Source organism: Peromyscus californicus, unplaced genomic scaffold (genome assembly GCF_007827085.1).
Source record: "Peromyscus californicus insignis strain IS unplaced genomic scaffold, ASM782708v3 Scaffold_13__1_contigs__length_99412109, whole genome shotgun sequence".
Taxonomy (NCBI): domain Eukaryota; kingdom Metazoa; phylum Chordata; class Mammalia; order Rodentia; family Cricetidae; genus Peromyscus; species Peromyscus californicus.
Window position 1 is genome coordinate 85,935,613 of NW_026294424.1, and position 18,919 is coordinate 85,954,531.

The following is an 18,919-nucleotide window of genomic DNA, read 5'->3' on the forward strand; positions in this document are numbered from 1 at the left end:
CAAATAAGATAAGTGCCGAAAATCCTCTTCTGAGTGTTAGTCAGGAGAAGATAAAACTAGCCCACGAAACTACACTTAGTTCTTAAATGGGGACCGGAATACAAGCATGACATTTATTTGCCCTCCTGGAGCTCTATAAAGCGCTAGCTTTAATTTGAATTTAGAGCGGTATCAGATTTTAATGTTTTGCCTGCTTGAGGACACTCAGCCTTTCAGATTTTAAAACTATACTCGCCTCAACAGAAAATAAAGTCCATGTTTCATTTTTGGCCCTGGGCCTGCCGTGTTTGTAGCCTCTGTTTTTACATACAGCTCTTGAAGGAAGGGCTCTTTGGTGTGATAAAAATCTGATGTCCAATTTTGTAATTAATTCAGTTTTCTGTTTTGAAGTAAACAGAAAGCAGTATGTTCTGAATGAGATAATACAAAGGGCGTCACGAACAACCACAAACTACCCCGTGATACCTTCTCCTAGACTCTAATTCCCTCTTGCACTCGTGGAGAGTCTTACTGGATGATAAAAGCCTTAGGATGGGGCTGGAGAGATGGCTCAGCGGTTAAGAGCACTAACTGCTCTTCCAGAGGTCCTGAGTTCAATGCCCATCAACCACATGGTGGCTCACAACCATCTGTAATGAGATCTGGTGCCCTCTTCTGGTGTGCAGGGACACATGCAGGCAGAACACTGTATACATAATAAATAAATGAATCTTAAAAAAAAAAGCCTTAGGATGTATATTGGGTGTACCCCTACCCCCCCCCAAATAAACTGTTTAAAAGATTCTTTCTCTGCCGAGAACTAAAGCATAGAGAGAATGTTCAGCAATCAACCTGTCCCCAGGCTCCTTTCTGGACCAGCCAGGTTCCTTGGGCTTCCAGCACCCAAGGGCATGGTGCTTTACAGAAAGACACTCTACTGGTCTTAAAACATTATTATTATAATTATTACTATATTATTATTATTACTACTACTACTACTGCCGCCGCCACCACCTCCACCACCACCAACCACCACCACCAACCACCACTTCCACCACCTCCACCACCACCACCACCACCACCACCCACCACCCACCACCAACCACCACCACCTCCACCTCCACCACCAGAGGACTCTGCAAGGATAAAAGACATTCTTTCTCACCCTGTTCAATTCTCTGAACAGTTCCTGAGAGTTTTGCCTTGCCGCTGCTCTGGTGGTGGCAGATCCCATGTGGGGAGGGCTGCTCCCCTCGGAAACAGGCAGGCCCTTCCGCCCTCCAAGCATCCCTTTGTTAGAGACATTCTGAAGAAAGGAGAGGGGTGTGCCTTTCTATCTGAGAGTTGAAAAGGAAAAACTAGAGGCCGAACAAACAGAGACACCACAAACAAACCAAAGAGTCCAACCGCAAAGCAGAGTAAGCCTTCAGACAACTCGGTCATGATGCTGTTGGAGAGCCAGGTGGCATCTTTCCGTGCTGTTAGCTCAGTTTCCCTTACAAAGAAAGGGAGGGGTTAGGCAGTTATGATCATCCTGGAAGAGTGTAAGTGCCTCTGTCCATGTGAAGGTTGGGTGTCTGTCTACCCTGGTCGGTTTGGCCGAGAATCCATGGCTGGATGTTGTTTTCTCCGTGTTGATATCATCTCCGTCTGGAGCGTGTGCCAAGGTAGTAGTCGGCAAGCACATTGGAGGGAGGGCTTTGTCCCTCGGGGTCTGACCAGGCGCTTCCTCTGCTGTCAGGGATGTTCCCTTTACCTGGAGGAAGCCCAAGCCCATGGGGGTTGTTTGGGAGGAGAGGGAGTGAAGACAAAGACGTTGTCAGCACGTCTCTCGCTCTGGTTTATCAGGAGTTTCTGATTTGGCCCTTGGAGGAGAACAGCAAAAAATTCAAATGTGACTGAAAGACAGTGAGTTCCTGAGCTGGGACGGAGAGTCTGGTCTAGATACAGATGTCAGTACCATTCACTAAAACCCCCGTGAACCCCTACGAGGACGAGAGAGAATGTTCATCTGAAATCAGGAACTAAAAAAAAATAGGTCATTTCTGTCAACCCAGCACTCAGGAGGTGGACACAGGAGAATCAGGAGTCCCAACCAGCCTGAGCACAGAGTGGGTTTGCGGCCGGCTACATGAGACCCTCTCTCGAAAAGACAAGTAAACTGAGTCCTTTGGACAAGGTTGGGGAGTTGGAAACAGCGTCCTACCTTGCCTTGGGGCTTTGCGCCTGCCTTCCCAGGTGTCCTGGACTCTTACCCTGGGCTGTCTGCCCTTAATGTCAAACTCCGAATGCTCCCGACGTTGTGCAGCTGGGACTCAGGAAGTGAGCCTTGCTGTTTTTGAGCCAGGGTCTCTTGTAGCCCATGCCAGTGTCAGACTTAGCATGTAGCTGAGGTTGGCCTGGGATGCTTCACCTCCTGACCCTGCCTCCTTAGTGCTGGGATTGTATGTGTGCCACCATGCTCAACTGAGTCTTGAGTTTGAGACTGAAAAGGTCGTTTGATTGAAAATGGTTTTCAAAAGAATTGAAAGAATTAACTCTCAGTTTGGAAATTTACAACATAGGTAATTAAAAAATATTGTATTTTATTTATCATTTTTTTACTTTGGTTTAATACTTGAATCCCCCAGAAACTTTTGGGTCATCAGAAGAAAGGAAAGGGGGTCCTGCATGGCACGATGATGCTCTGCTTTCACAGTGCTTTGTGGGCATGCAAACATCAAGCCCCTGAAAGGAGCGGCTGTCTAGTCCAAGAGTGGCCTGACTTCCTTGCTGCCACTGTTTGTCACGGAGTGCAAACACTTCCTTTTACTCTGTAAAGTGGGAGGCGGTGCAGGAGAGGAAATTACCAGTGTCAGTGTGGGATGCAAGGAGGAAGTCAGCGTTCAGAGGGTGAGCGGAGACGATGCTGCGGCTGAATCTCGCGTCTTAGGCAGCCTGATTGTCAGCGTAGCCTGCATTCATTCCTCTTGCAGTGGTGCCCTGCGGCTTTGGTGTCGTGGCCATGTTTTTTACCGTCTAGTTGTCTTTCCTGCAGCGGGATTGTGTGAACATGGACCTGCTTGCTTTGCAGGTGAACATCATTCCAATCATTGCAAAAGCTGACACCATTGCCAAGAACGAGTTGCACAAATTCAAGAGTAAGATCATGAGTGAACTGGTCAGCAACGGAGTCCAGATCTATCAGTTCCCCACAGACGAGGAGACGGTGGCCGAGATCAACGCAACGATGAGTGTAAGTCGTCGGTCAGCTGTGGACCGGAGGGAGGCCTTCCTTCCGGAAAGCTGGTGTAGTGGCAGCGTGGCAGGCCTTCCGGAAAGCTGGTGTAGTGGCAGCGTGGCAGCGGGGCTGGAAAAGCCTGCACTGAGGTCTTCAGTGGGACTCCAGCTCTGCTGTGGCCGCCAGTCATTTAACTAGCCGCTGCCTCAGTTTCCTCAGCTGTCAAGTGGGAAGGATAGGCAGGATTATTTCAGCTTTCTCTCCTCTGTGATTTCTATGGGGAGTCATCTAGGAGTGTGACATGGGTCCAGGACTTCATACAAAGCAGTTCAAGGGAAGGAGCCCTCACTCTGTCCCGTTGGTGGGAATCTGGCTGCCTGCCTCCCTCCCTTTGCCTCAGTGCTGGCTTCTCCTCTGTGCTGTTTCCCTGTGCTTTCCTGAATCTGTAGGTAAACGGGAAGGTGAGGGATGCTGTCCACGGCAGAGCGTAGCTATCAGGAGATCAATGAGCTGTCTCAGGCCCTTCGTTGATTTCAGGACCAGGTCTCTTCTAGCCCAAACTGGCCTCAAACTCAAAGTATAGCCAAGGCTACCTTCAAACTCTTGATCCTCCTGCCTCAGCCTCTTGAGTACTAGCTAGGGTTATTGGCATAAATCAGCATGACTGGATCAGTTGAGGGTTTTTTTTTCCCCCAACCATAATTTATTTACCTATTTTGGGGAGTTATAAGTACTTTTCTTTTTAGATTAATTTTTAGTGTACAAAAATAATGGGTTTCAAAAGTCTATGTCATACTTTGCTCATGTTAACCCCTACTTGTGGAGAGCTGAGGAAGCCCAGAGTGAGTGTGCAAGGAGCTATTGAAGCCTTGAGGGGATGTGTATTGTTGGCATGGGGGTGACAATATCGAAGACCTATGCCTCAGTTCCATAAGAATGGCAATGCTGTTGCCACCCCCCACACACCTACCCTCTACCATCTACCCCCCTCCCCCCTCCCCTGCCTGAGCCATGAACTCAGAGGGATGGCAAAGCCTTTCTCTAGTCTGAGTGTGAATGGTGACAGTGTGTACAAGTACAGGTGTAACTAACAATTGACTAGTGTGTGCAAAAACTAGCAACTGCCACTTCTTCTGAGGCTTACTGCTCACCACAGGGACCTCCTGCTGAGACCCCACCCCCCCTCCCCTGTACTGTACACAGTCAGCTGGATGAGGTTCCCCAGAGCATAGCAGTAGGTGTGGGTGTGGCTCTGTCAGCGTGCACGGCCTACCTGACCCAGCTTTTCTGTGTGTCTGTCCTTTCTCAATTCTTTCGTTGCTCCAGTTAGGACAAGATGCCAAGCCATGTTGAACACCATTCCAACTTAGCAGTTTTCTTTCTTCCCTCAAAGTCTCCTCTGCTTCCATATCTCACACACACACACACACGCGCACACACATACACACACACACACGCACACACACACACACACACTTTTGTATCTAGGGTCTCATACAAGAGGAAACATGAGCTACTTTGTTACTTCCTCCCCTATCTTACTACACACTCCTCTCCCTTTCAGCCTATTTCTCCTCAGTTTACAGGCCCCTCACCATTTTCCTGTCACATCTGTGCATTCTTTTTTTTGTTTTGTTTTGTTTTTTGTTTGTTTTGTTTTGTTTTGTTTTCAAGACAGGGCTCTCTGTGTAGCTTTGCACCTTTCCTGGAACTCACTCTGCAGACCAGGCTGGCCTCGAACTCACAGAGATCTGTCTGCCTCTCCCTCCCCAATGCTGGGATTAAAGGCGTGCGCCGCCGCCACCGCCGCCGCCGCCGCCGCCGCCGCCACCACCACCACCACCCAGCTCTGTGTATTCATTATTAAATCTAGACCTGGAAGTTGTTCCTGTCACATTGAATGGGGACTATTTCGTGGATTCATATGTCAGAATGTTGTGTGGATAGATCCCTTTCTCCTTGCCTACAGCGTTTCAGATTTGGGATTTGAGAAAAGAATGTGTTCTCCTTCCTATACTGTGAGAGATTGATTAGGAAAAAAATTAAATATTTATTTTATTTTTAGCTGAAGCTGGTTGGCACATGCCTTTAATCCCAGCACTTGGGGAGACAGAGGTAGGCATATCTCTGTGATTTTGAGGCCAGTCTGCATAGCAAGTTTCCGGCCAGCCAAGGCTACATAATCAGACCTCGTCTCAAAACAAAACAAAACAGAATTATTTTTAATTATGTGTATGGATGTGTGTCTGTATGTGAGTATGTGCATTTGAGAGCAGAGGCTTTAGATCTGGAGTGGTTGTGAGTTGCCCCTCACCCTCCCCCCCCCCCCAAAAAAAAAAGAAAATGGGTTCTGGGAACAGAACTCTGGTCCTCAGTAAGAGCACTGCACTGATTTGTAACTGCTGAGCTGTCTTGATATACCCTGGACTAGGAAATTCAGATATCTCGTGCATCACACAAAATGCCATGTGTGCATCCTGAGTGTGGATGCTGCCAAATTCTGTGTGGGAGAAGATTCGTCATGCAAACCTTCTATCCCTTTCAACAGTGGACAGGGAACCATAAACCGTAATTCTCAAAGTAGCCACTTCAGATCTCCTTGCGCCTGTGTGCTAGTGGAAAGCAGTTTTCTCCCCCACAGCCAGGATGTAGCCATAACTACCAGATAACCCAGTGTGGAAGAGTCCGTTGTCTTGGACACCATGCCATCTCTGCTTGAGCTAAGCTTGGGTGCAAAGCTGGAGCCAGTATTTTGGGCTAAAGTGTTTTTCTGACTTGAAATTTGTGTATTGATGAGCCATCTGAACTAGTCGTGGAGCTGGAGGCTCAGCTCAGTGGTCGGCTCACACCTAGCACATGCAGGGCCTTGGGTCCTACCCCAGTTGTGAAAAGCCAGGAAGTAGAATGGCCATGTTCAATGGAAGTACAATGTAAGCCAGGTGCAGTCCATTTAGACCTCACCAGTGTAACACTTCCACTTCCAGTGTATACTTCTGACAACCCGAAACCTCAAGTCAGAGTTCACCTTCATCAGAAACAACTGATTTGTAACTGCTGAGCTGTCTTGATATACCCTGGACTAGGAAATTCAGATATCTCGTGCATCACACAAAATGCCATGTGTGCATCCTGAGTGTGGATGCTGCCAAATTCTGTGTGGGAGAAGATTCGTCATGCAAACCTTCTATCCCTTTCAACAGTGGACAGGGAACCATAAAACCATAATTACATGTCATGAAATTACAGTCAAAAGGCAGACCATATATTCATTATTCCTAACCTGCTTGCCCAAGATAGTTTTTCTTAAAATTTGCATTGCCTTCATAAAACTGTTCTCTTTTCTTTTTAAAGATTTGATTTGAGCTCAAAGCTAAATGAAATGCAAACTCCTACCAATCAGTAAATCTAATATTTAATGGGAAGATAATTTGCATTGCTTTCATTTTTTTAATTTAAACGTGAATCAATTAAAAAGTAAATAAAATTTAAAAGTGATCATCTTGATCCCACAAGCCATATATATTTCAAAAGATTGACTTATTTTTATTTTGTGTGTATGGGTGTTTTGTATATGTACCATGTGCATGCAGTGCCCATGGACACCAGAAGAGGGCATCAGATCTTTGGGAACTGGAATTACAGATGGTTGTTAGCCACCACCATGTGGGTGCTGGGAACTGAACCTAGGTTCCCTGGAAGAGCAGCCAGTGCTCTTAACCACTAAGCCATCTCTCCAGTCCTCCACAAGCCGTGTTTGAAGTACCCTATGGACACAGGGAATGGGTGGCAGCTGTGAGAGATGGCACGCAGCTCAGGTTGGTCCTTAAATCTAGTTTGTATTTGATTGCGGAGCATACTTCATGAAGGGCATCCGCCCAACCACAGGGACCCCCCATCCTTCTTCCTGTGACCACCTTTTCTCTAGGGAAAGACGTTCCTCTCTAGCAGGGGGAGTGATGGGGTCAGGGGAGGCTGTGATTGGAGCAGCCGAGGTAACCGCTTGCCTCTTCTGTTGCCTGACAGGTCCATCTCCCCTTTGCGGTGGTTGGCAGCACGGAAGAAGTGAAGATTGGCAACAAGATGGCCAAGGCCAGGCAGTACCCCTGGGGTGTGGTGCAGGGTATGTCTTGTCACGTTAGGGACCCTCATGTTAGTGCCCGTGATGAAGCAATGATGGCCGCATTCCTTCCCTCCCCGTGTTGTGTGGGGAGGTGTCCACATGGTGCAGGTGGGAATGAGTGGGCTCTTTAGCCACCGTGGGTATGAGGAAGAAGGAAATGGTCGTCGTCAGGCAGGCCAGACAGGCTGAGAAGCAGCTGCAAGCCCTGAGCCTGGGGCAGCCCCTCAAGATGTCGGGCTGTGTGGGAAATTAGTAAAGACCCCCCAAAGAGGAAAAAGGTCTTCTTGGGGAGTTTGAGCCACTTACACCAGCAAAGCGTCAGAAAGCTGGGAGAGGGAAAGTCTTCAAACAAGAGACCTCTTGTCTCTTCCTCGTCGCCGGGGAAAGTTGTTTTCCAAAGAAATGTTATTTCAGCAAATATCGGGTGATCGGGAATAGTGGTATTTAAACACCGCCCTGCTGGGTCTGGACAGCGCAGAGTGGTAGTTACGGATCTGACTTTGGAGCCAGATGTTACCCCTGTTGGGCCCTCAGCTGGCACCCCAAACCTAGACCCCTACATCTGCAAAGTGAGTCACAGTCTGCATGGCAGAATGGCCGGGAAGGTGGAGGACAGCTTTGTGAAGGCCCTCCCTCCCTCAGCACCCTCCTCCCACCATCGCGGTTAGCGCTCCCTTAGGAACAGAGGGAGGAGCCGCCAGGGCATCCTCAGCGGGACAGTGGCAGCCCCTCCGGAGTGTCTCTGGTTGTCAGTGACCTCACCGCCGATGGCCTCGCTCCCGTTGCTGCTTTCTTGTAGTTGAGAATGAAAACCACTGTGATTTTGTGAAGCTGCGGGAGATGCTGATCCGGGTCAACATGGAGGACCTGCGGGAGCAGACGCACACGCGCCACTATGAGTTGTACCGGCGCTGTAAGCTGGAGGAGATGGGCTTCAAGGACACGGACCCCGACAGCAAGCCCTTCAGGTATGAGCCGCTCACACAGCCGCCCGCGGACAGGCGTCTCAGACGGTGGCTGGGCGGCGTGTGGGTGTGCACCGCAGAAAGGATTGTGGGAACTGAGGCTCTGGTACTGCAGCGGCTTGGTGGGGAGGGATTAATGGGGCAAGTCATCGGGTGCTGTGATACCCACTTTTATTATCTCCGCTGAGTGATGTGGGCGTTGTTATTGCTGCCCGCGTTTACAAGTGCTAACGTCCAAAGCACCCAGGATGGATACAACCTGCCTAAAGTCCTAGCAGTTAGGGAAAGGGGGTTGTTCTGAATCCTCGGCTCCTGAGCCCAAGCTCTTAATTATGCTTGTGGGGTGCAGTGCCTGACCCACACCCTCACGGGGTGCAGCTGCTGGCTAACGTTTGCCACATTCGTGTGGGACAGATTCAACCTCCTAAGGCTCTTAACTTTCAATTCCTCTTTCAAAAAAAAATGTGTGTGTGTATGCGTATGTGTGTGCGCACAGAGGCCAGAAGAGGGTGTCAGATCCCCTGGTGCTGGAATTGCAGGTGAACCACTTGATGTGGGTGCTGGGAACCAAACTCAGGTTTTCTGGAAGGGCAGCCAGTGGCTTAACCACTGAGCCATCTCTCCAGCCCTCAAACTCGCTTCTTTCACGGTGGTATGCAGTTCTGACAGAGGGTAGGGAAGGAAAACGCTTAGAAAACGTATGTATTTCCCACGCCACTGATGGTTAAACTTGCAGTTTGTGAAAGGAAGAAAAGGTGACTGGAGCTGGAGAGACGGCTCAGCGGCTAAGAGCACTGGCTGCTCTTGCAGAGGACCAGGGTTTGATTCCCAGCACCCACATCGAGGCTCATGGCCATCTGTAGCTTCAGTTCTAAGGGATCTGATACTCTGTTCTGGCTTCTTTGGGCACCAGGCACACATGAGTGCACATGTACATTCAGGCAAGACACCCCTACACATAAAAATCCATTTAAAATGTTAAAGGACAGAAGGGTCAGAACTCCAGCAACTGGCTACCTTCCACCAGAGCTCCCTCCCCGTGGTGGAGAAAGGATAGCCTCACTCAGCATTGGGTTGATTGGAGACTCAGTCACTGTGGTGGGGCTCAAGGCCAGGCCGCCACCTCCTGGTAGAGGCAGGGATTGTCCCGTCTGAGCCTGAGCACTTCGCTTGATCTCAGTTGAGCCAGCGTGAGCTCTGTCTGGACTCTGCGCCTCTCCTGGTTAAAGCCACAGTACCTTTGAACAACCTGTTTTCCACCCTTGATGGCCGCTGCCAGGACACTCTATGAAATCTACAAGCCATAGATCTGATGGCCAGCCAAAGAACCTGAGGCCCCCAGTGCTCAGTGAAGCAGTCTCCAGTCCTCTGAACGGCCGGCCCCTTTGGTGGGAGGCGTTCTCTCTTGGAACCACCTTAGAGAAAGTTTCTGGGCTAGTCCCCCCACAGTGCAACTGCACTCCCGTAAGCATGCCTGTGTCTGGTGAGAACAAATGCAGATCCACACAGAGGACTAACTTCTACCCATTCAGCATGTAATTCAGTCCCACAGGCTTGAGGACTACCTTCAGCCGGATAGGATATAGCTCTGTGAAGGCAGGGGTAGCCAGTCTTCTGTGCTTGCAATGTCTTTACCAGAAAACAACCCCATAAAATCAAGCCCATTCAGGGGTTATTAAGTCCAATGAAAAATGGGTTTTGTATAGAGTATTTGTTTCAGTGCATGAAAGTGGAACAAAGCAACTTCTGTAAAGTCGAATGCAGCGGCCAGCGCCAGACAGTGTGGAGGAACACTGTGTGTCGAGCCTGAGTTCAAGTCTTGGCTTTGCTACTACTCATGTTCTGAACCATCTGGGCCCGATTAGGGAAGCAACTGGACTTAGTAAGAGCACTCTCTTTACTGATTCAGTTCTACAGACCATAAAGTCTCATCATGGCCATTCAGTTCTGCTTGTCTCGTTGGAAAACACCTTAGACTGTAATAAAAATGGATGGGCATGTCTGCCTTCCAGCCAGTAAAACCTTACTAGCGATAACAGGAAGGGGAGGGCCGAATCTGTTTCTGCAGTCTACCAACACCTGGACTAGGTCACAGCCTGGACTCCTCGCGGGGTTAGGTCGTTAGAGGTGATTTGCCTCTCATGGTGTGAAAAACCATTCTGCACACCTGTGTTCTTTTAACTTCTGGAATTTGAGAGATTTGAGGGTCTGGGATGCTACCTGTACCTGCTAACATCAGAAAGAGCCAGGTGGTCTGTCTGCCTTTCATCAAAAAGATGGCCAGGGCTGCCTTCCTGCCTGTGCAGGCAAGGAGTCCGTCCGTCCGTCCGTCTGGTCATCACCCCGACCCCGCCACCCCCGCTGACTCTGTTGCTGGCATTTTTATTGAGGCAACTCCTACAAGCCCAAGGTAAAGGCCTGCCTAGAGAAGGTTTAACAGGGTAGGTCCAGCGGGATTTGGGTAGCCTACTACTCAGGCTACGCCATCTTCCCAGCCTCAAATAGCAGGAGACTGAAGTGAGGGTCCCACCTCCCTCCCCATTTGGTCCCATTTCTGCAGGCCCTAAGTTTCCTTTTTGATGTTGAAATGGGGAAATGTTTATACCTATACGTTATTACCAAGGCCCATATACATTATGACCAAGGCCCATATACATTATTACCTAAGGCCATATACATTATAACCAAGGCCCATACATACATTATGACCAAGGCCCATGTTTAAGAAAGCAAAGGTAGAAGTCGAGCTTTTAAAAATAACTTCGTTCCTTTACCTCAGTAACTAGGGCAGGGTTTTCCATTTAGAATGGAGGTGGCTCCTCCTTGTACAATCACCCCGCAGCTGTCCCTCTTGCTGTGGGAAAGCTCACTACAGGGACCTGACTGGTCCAGTGTGAAGTGAGTGTGCCATCCTCTCTTGAAAGCACTGCTTTGGGAGCTCAGCCCCGCCCTTGGGGACTCCCGGGCCTGCAGCAGTTCCTAAGCCCTTGGGACGGAGGAGCTGGGGAACGGGGTCACAGGGGTACCCGAACTAAAGACAGGCGGAAACCACAGTTGACCGTTGACAGCACCATTCCCGGATGTTTTCCCTTCTTCAGATGCTAACATTTAATGTTCTCATTGCACTCAAGTCTACCTCGGACAAAGTGAGCAGAAAAAGTACCCAGTAGCTGACGGACCTCAGGGTCTGAACCTTTCACACCACACCAGTGTCTTCTCGGGCTCTTTTCTGTAAACAGGGTCTCACTGTGCAATCTTTACTGGCCTGTAACTTGCCATATAGACCAGGCTGGGCTTGAACTCACAGAGCTCCACCTTCCTCTGCCTTCTTAGGGCTGGGATTAAAGGTTTGTGCCACCAGAAAAAGAGCTACAGTAGAGTCAGCTATGGCAGCCTTCATTTAGTAATTCAGTGTTGTTTCTTTCACGGCCAATAATAGTTTCATTGATGTTAAAACCTTAACCATAACTTCCTACTCACCTTTATATTTAGCTCAGATCCCTCAAGATGAAAATACTCCTGGATGTGCTTGGGAGCTCCCCTCCCCAGGTGAATTCAGGGTGACTCGGAGAAGTGAAAGACAGAAAGTTTTCCAAATTCTTCACGCAGAGGTTTCCTGTGAGGCTGCCCAATAAAGTTAGTCCTTCCTTTTGGGCATGCCGTGACCTTCCAATGCCTGTGTATTGGGTCGCCAATTCTAGTAGTGGAAGCCAGTGTGAGGCCACATAGAGTAGAGCTGCGCAGTACCAGTGAGAGTACCAGAGCTCGCCTGTGGTCCTGGTATTGTCCTCGAGTCCAGCTAGATTTAGACATGTGCCTGTCTCGTCCTCCAAAAGATTACCTGGATACCTGGGTACCAGCTGCTCTTTCCTCTGCCCACCTTTCCCATTTGCCTCTATGCATGTGGCTCTGTGCCCTTGGAACTCTGTTCTGCCAGCCAGAGCACCCAAGACCTTCCTGGGCCAAGGTCTCTCCCTCCCCCAACTCTTTTCCAGCTGGCATTTTAGGATGTTAGGAGGGGCCAAGGTCACCATGGGGACTAGTCATGTGTTCCTGGGCTTTTCTCCTGAGATGCCATTGCCCTTTATGACATTCCCAAGAAAATGCTTGGGGACCACCCTCTTTTCAGAGTCCTCAGGCCTGTTTTAGGAGTATACAGGCCCTGGTTCACCAGCCAAGTGGAAAGTGGGTAGGGCTCCCATCTCAGCAGGTTCGATCCTGGTGCCTTCATATCTTCATGATACAATCAAGGCAAGTGACTACCCTGTGTCCACATTCCTCCATCTGTGGGATGGGGGATGGGAGATGTCTACTATTGCCTTATTACGAGGATGAATGCATTCATGTGTATAAAGTTCTTCATAAGTCCTGGTGACAATGACCAGACTCTGGCATGCCTTCTCTCAGATGGTTCCAGGAGAGTCAGACAAGGAAGAAGCCACTCTGTGAACCACTGAGATTCGGGATGGGGTGTCTATGTTGCTATCCCATTCCTTGATGCCAGCAAAGAAAACCTCCCTCTGGGCTTCCAAAGAGAAGATCAGGTCACTTGGACCAGCTGAAAACCTTGTGTGATGACCACAATGTCTCACGTAGCAAAATGGCTCCAGTTTGAAGCTGGGGATTGCCAATGGTGCCATTGCCGTGGTGACCCTCAGCATGCTGTGCATGTAGTGACTCTTCTGAGCTGGGTAGGGTCCCATGCCTGGAGACAGTAGTCATTTTGAGTCCTTTGTAACCAAAGGCTTTGGACGTTGGTCTCATCCATCGCTATGATCATTGCTCCTGTGTTAGAGTTCAAAAGCTAGTTCACATCCTAGGATACAGCAGAACAACTGAGCGGCATTTGTGGAACCCCTTTTCATCCTCTGCTCCTGGACGTCAACATTTACCAGACTCAAGGCTTGCCTAAGGCCGATCTGACCCTCAGTATGGCTTTGCTTGGGACAGAGGCATTCCAAGTTTGGACTGAACTTTCCACATACAAAACACTTTGGGCTGGGCAGTGGTGGTGCGTGCCTTTAATCCCAGCACTCGGGAGGCAGAGGCAGGTGGACCTCTGTGAGTTCGAGACCAGCCTGAGCTACAGAGTGAGTTCCAGGAAAGGAACAAAGCTACACAGAGAAATCCTGTTTCAAAAAACCAAAAAAAAAAAAAAAAAAAAAAACAAAAAACCACTTTGCAGTGTGACCCAGTGTCCACAGCTCAGGCAAAGTGCAGACTCCTCTTGTCTGCATTATACTCAGGTGTTTTCTTACCCAGGCCTCTGAAACCTTGTCTTTTAACACTGGTTAAAACTACCATGATGGTCTGGGCATGGTGGTGCATGCCTTTAATCCCAGCACTCAGGAGGCAGAGGTGAGTGAATCTCTGAGACCAGCCTGGTCTACAAAGTGAGTTCTAGGACAGCCAGGACTGCTTCACAGAGAAACCCCGTCTTGAAAATCCAACCAACCAGCCAACAAACAAACCAAGAACCCATGATTGGGTCATGATCCATAGTTTGAAAACAGGTTCAGAAACTAATACACGTGTAGGGCTGTGATGGGACTGGATGTGACAGAGACATTCGGAGAGTCCTCGTCACCTCAATCGTCACCTGAAACATGTTCTGTCTGAGTTACTGCTCAAAGTCCACGCCCAACCAGATCTGAGGAGCTCCAAGGTAACCAAGGTAGATAGTTGTTTTTACTGAAGGGCTTCTCAGATCATTTAAGACAAGCAGTGGCCATTGTCACCTGGAAGACGTTCCAAAGCAGACTGACCATAGCCAGCTGTTCAGGATCAGTGTCCCCAGGAGTGGAGCTAGTTGGCCATCTGGTTTTAGAAAAGTACACTGAGATGTGCTCATGTGGTGGTGTGCTGCCAGGGTGGGGTCCACTGTGCACGACGAATCCCCAGACAGAGGAGCATGCTTACTGTTTTGACCCCAGAACCTGCTCCTTTGAAGATGAAACTAGGTCATGATCTCAGAGCACAGGTTAGGTGTTGTTTCTGTATAAGGCTGCCTTGCTTGAAGAGAGGGGTCCATTCATCCATTATACTAAGAAGAAACTAGTTTTCTATAAGAGTTTGTACCAGGACCAGGTTATCCTCTGCCTGTGCAAGTCTGATACACAGACAAAGGTGACCGAAAGTTTATCATGAGCTGATGAAGACAGTCGTTCGTGAGTTATTTTAAAGGTCTGCTCTTGATATAATTCTAGGTCTCTTATATTGAAACCTAAACATTGCTATTAATATTAGTCAATACTTGCCGGGCAGTGGTGGCACACACCTTTAATCCCAGCACTCGGGAGGCAGAGCCAGGCGGATCTCTGTGAGTTCGAGGCCAGCCTGGTCTACAGAGCGAGCTCCAGGACAGGCACCAAAACTGCACAGACAAACCCTGTCGGAAAAAAAAAACAAAAACAAAAACAAACAAACAAAAAGTAGTCAATACTAATATGTCCAACTTGCTTTTGTCTCATAAAATAAAAACGTGTGAAACTCAGAACTCGTGTCTGCTTATCAGCAGAGGGTTGGCAGTAGTTCCAGGGTAGAGAACTTACCTTTCATGAACTATGAGGCTATCAAGTGATGGGAGTGTGAAATTCCTGCCCTAGTTGTACTGTTCCTTGTGACTATAGCTGTCTACTTGTTGCTGTTCCCCCAGCAGAGTGCTTCCCCGTTGGCCTTCCTGCTTTATAAACCGCCTCAGTGGACAGGTGTGGTTTCTGTGAGCCGCCCTACAGGGCGCCTGGAGGTGTCCATAGTCACTGTCTGGTCTGTAGTATAGTATGCCCTCGGGGAAGTTTGGTCTGTGACAAAGGTAGACTCTACCTGCAGGCTCTGTTGCCACTCAGCTGTCCTAGATAAACTACAGAAGAGAGAAAGCAGTGCCACAGAAACACCAGCTACTGTTTCTTTGCGGCACATGCATGGGGGGCGGGGGGGGGGGGGTCCTTCGTGTTACCGAAAGCATTTTCTTCTCAGTGTCTTTGTTCTGATGGAGATACAGTGGAGTCAGGACGTTTCTCGTCGTGGGTTAGAGGGAGATGCGCGGAGGAGGAAAGTCCTTAGTAAGCACTGCTTGTATGTCAGATGCTTTTCTCAACTTCCTTATAACTCATTCGCACAGTCTCGTCTCAGGGAGGTACGTGCTACTGTGTCTGAAACCCCCGTGCGGGGGACTGGCGAGCTGTGCCTACCAAGGTCAGTCTGTTGGTGAGGCCAGAATTACCGCGCTGCTCTGCCTGACTCCAACTCCTGCCTTTTCACCTATGATACCAGGCCCGCCATCTTGCAGAACTCCGAAATCCTGGCTGCTTAGCTGCAGGCCTCTGGCGCTGCGTTATGCTTTTGGACATACTGGTCTCTGCAATCTCAGCGTAGAGGAGGAGGAAAGCTCATTTCGTTTGCGCTTTAGTGTGGTAAAGCGGCAGGTGTTTCTCTTTCGGAGTGAGAAGAGGAGAAGTGACATGAACTGAAACGTCTGATGCCGTCTCATGCCCCGTCTTGGTTTGTGGGTCTTTATAGCCTGCAGGAGACGTATGAAGCAAAAAGGAACGAGTTCCTGGGAGAGCTGCAGAAGAAGGAGGAGGAGATGAGGCAGATGTTTGTCATGAGAGTGAAGGAGAAGGAGGCGGAGCTTAAAGAGGCGGAGAAAGAGGTGAGCGGTCTGTCTGTCTGTCCTCCAGGAGGCCGAAACCGGAGGCAGCCTTTTTGTTAGTACTTCGTAATTAAATTCATGGGATGTCATGCTGGTACAAGGTGCGCTCTCCTGCCCCTTTATCGCAAGAGCAGCTTCCCCGCCAGGCCGCGAAAGCCCTGATCATGTGGTCTCTTCAGCTCTGAGTTTCCTCAGTTTGTAAGTCTTCAGATGTGAGGTTTGGGGCCCAGCCAACGAAGCGAGCTAAATAGTGGAGACGCTTTGCCTTACGGTCTTACCCACACCCCACGCTCGTGCCCCCTGTTCCTGGTCCCGCACATTTCCTGCTGTGGCACCCTTTGACTCCACCTGGGTCCCCACCCGGGCCAACCTCACTGTTAACAGGACTTTTTACTACAACACTTCCCTGTGTTTGCGACTTGTTTTTTCAAAGACTGGTGAAACTTGGGGTGCAGAGATGGCCAGCAGTTGAGAGCAGTGGCCGCTCTTTCTCCTGAGGACCGGGCGGTGGCAGTTCCCAGCACCCATATGGTGGCTCACAGCTGTCTGTGGCTCCAGGTCCAGGGGATCCGATGCCCCCTTCTCATCTCTGTGGGCACCAGGCATGCAAGTGGTACGCAGACAGACAGGCCGGCGAAACACGCATACACGTGGAAATAAATAAGTCTTTTTTACAAAGCTGTTGAAGCTTGGAGGCCATTTCCGTAGCTGGTGCTTAAAATGGTTTGCCGCAGAGAAAGGAAAACTGAGTATTATCAGCTGACCTTAACGCAGTGGATGATGGGCTAAAATTCAGACTTTAGGGACTCCTCCCTTTCCGTTTCTGTTTCTGATTGGTTTCCTTGTTTGGGTCTGAAGATCAAGACAGAGCCTCACACCAGCATGGTAGACCTTCTACCACTGAGCTGTGCCCCGGCCCATGAGTGGGTTTTTGTTTTTGTTTTTGTTTTGTCAAATGTTAGAAGTTATTCTTCTTATTTAGACTGTTAGTGTGTGTACACTGTAATCTCTAAATATTTCATATGTGTTCCTAAAGGCCCAGAAACAAGAACCCACTTTTGTCAAAAGGGTGACTTTGTTATTAGTCTCATGGTTAATCTTTACCCTTTTCATGCTTTAAAAAAAAAATTACATTATTTAAAATTGTGTGTGGGAGGCGGGTGGATCAGAAGACAACTTGAAGGAATCCATTTTCTCCTACCATGTAGGTTCCAGAGACCAAACCCAGGTCAGGCTTGGCAGCAAGCACCTTCACCCAGTAAGCCACCTTGCTGGCCGTCTTTATGCTTTCAAACATATTGTGCCTTATTTCTGGGTATAATAGTGTATGCTGTTAGTCCCAGCACTCAGGAGGCAGAGGCAGACAGATCTCTGAGTTGAGGCCAGCCTGGTCTACATAGTAAGTTCCAGGATAGCCAGGGCTACATAGAGAGACTTTGTCTCAAAATACCAAAAATAATAATAAATCATTAAATAAGTACCTTACTGTCATAGAGAGTACCCAAGAGGTGTTTAGCCTCTAGGAGCTCAAGTAACAGATGCTCAGGACTCAACATCCTCACCTTGCCTCTCCATAAAGCCACCCAGATACTTTAGGCTTGTCTTGTCGCTCTTGTATGGCTGTGAAGAGACACCAGGACCCCAGCACCTCTTACATTAGAAAGCATTTAACTGGGGGCCGGCTTACAGCCTCAGGGGTGTAGCCCATTATCATCATGGCACGAAGCATGGCGGCAGGCAGGCATGGTGCTGGAGAAGGAGCTGAGAGTCCCGCCTCCAGCTGTGGACCCCACACTGCCTGTGTCGCTCAGACTTTTATGCCTTTCGCGGAGCCCAGTTTGTTCCTTTATCCCTCCCAGCTTCACGAGAAGTTCGACCTCCTGAAGCGGACACACCAAGAGGAGAAGAAAAAGGTGGAAGACAAGAAGAAGGAGCTTGAGGAGGAGGTGAGCAACTTCCAGAAGAAGAAGGCAGCGGCTCAGCTCCTGCAGTCCCAGGCCCAGCAGTCCGGGGCCCAGCAGACCAAGAAGGACAAAGATAAGAAAAAGTAAGCAGGTGTCGCCCGCCTCCTGGGGACCGCTAACATTCTCTTCTCTTGCATGTCCACCTTTCCTACTTACAGACTGGAGACTGGTCTGTTGCCAGAGAAATAAAAGCAAGTATTTTCTCGACGGTGCAGGGAAGAGGGCAGAGGTTTTTAAGGTATTTCTGAAGGGCACAAGGGATTAACTTGTAGACGTCACTGGGGCCATCAAGCAGTCAGGACTGGAGTAGCCTGTCGGCTCTTCGTGTAGCAGCTTCAGTACCCACCCCAGGAGACGCAGGGAAGACGGGCGGGCTTCTCTAAGTGCCTCTGGAGGCATTCTCCTGACTCTTGGTAAAAGAGCGTTCTAAAATCCCAGTTGTTCTCGGGGGTTCTCTGCCCTGTTAGCATGGCGAGCCAGCTACCGAATGTTATTCCAAAGTGCAGCTAGGGGGCGCCGGGTTTTTTTCTAAATTCGACAACCTGGACGATTATCTTACTGTGCAAACTCAACCAAAATGCCCACCCGTTTAGCATAGCCCCAGCAACCCTCATGGCACCCCTGAGCCCCACACAGAGCAGTTTCAACACAGCCTTGATTTCAAGTGCCAAAGGGCCCGAGGCTGCTCTTGTATCGTCACTTCCGGTGGCACACCACACCCCCATCCCCGACCCCCAGCAGCCGTCAGAAACCAGCGGAGAGGGGCGCTTCTTGAACTTCTGTGATTTGAAGCTGTCCCTCGAGTCACCTTCAAGAGCAGAGGGGGCAGTGTTGCGACAGTAGCTGTGGGTTTGACAGGTATGGTGCTAGGGAGGCCTGGGATGCCACGCTCCACTCCAGAACCTGCTGAGCTAGCGCAGCCATCCAGGGAACCCTGGAGCCCGCTCTCGGGTTCCTGTTCTTCATCCTTAGATGCTAAGGTGCTGGGAGAAGGGCAGGCACCGAGTAACAACAACAACA

The 18,919-nt window shown here is 49.5% G+C and overlaps 1 protein-coding gene across 11 annotated transcripts in view; it reads left to right on the top strand.

The window, feature by feature from the left end:
• Septin11 (septin 11) overlaps window positions 1-18,919 on the top strand; it is an 89,243-nt gene that overhangs the window by 62,512 nt on the left and 7,812 nt on the right. For all 11 annotated transcript variants that reach the window (XR_008217541.1, XR_008217542.1, XM_052735397.1 and 8 more), the window contains exons 5-9: window positions 3,053-3,214; window positions 7,223-7,319; window positions 8,119-8,287; window positions 15,803-15,935; window positions 17,795-17,982. Coding sequence is in view for 9 of the 11 variants with exons in the window: in XM_052735397.1 (XP_052591357.1) it covers window positions 3,053-3,214; window positions 7,223-7,319; window positions 8,119-8,287; window positions 15,803-15,935; window positions 17,795-17,982 (749 nt within the window). In the remaining 2 variants the exon portion in view is untranslated. The remainder of the gene's footprint in view (window positions 1-3,052; window positions 3,215-7,222; window positions 7,320-8,118; window positions 8,288-15,802; window positions 15,936-17,794; window positions 17,983-18,919) is intronic.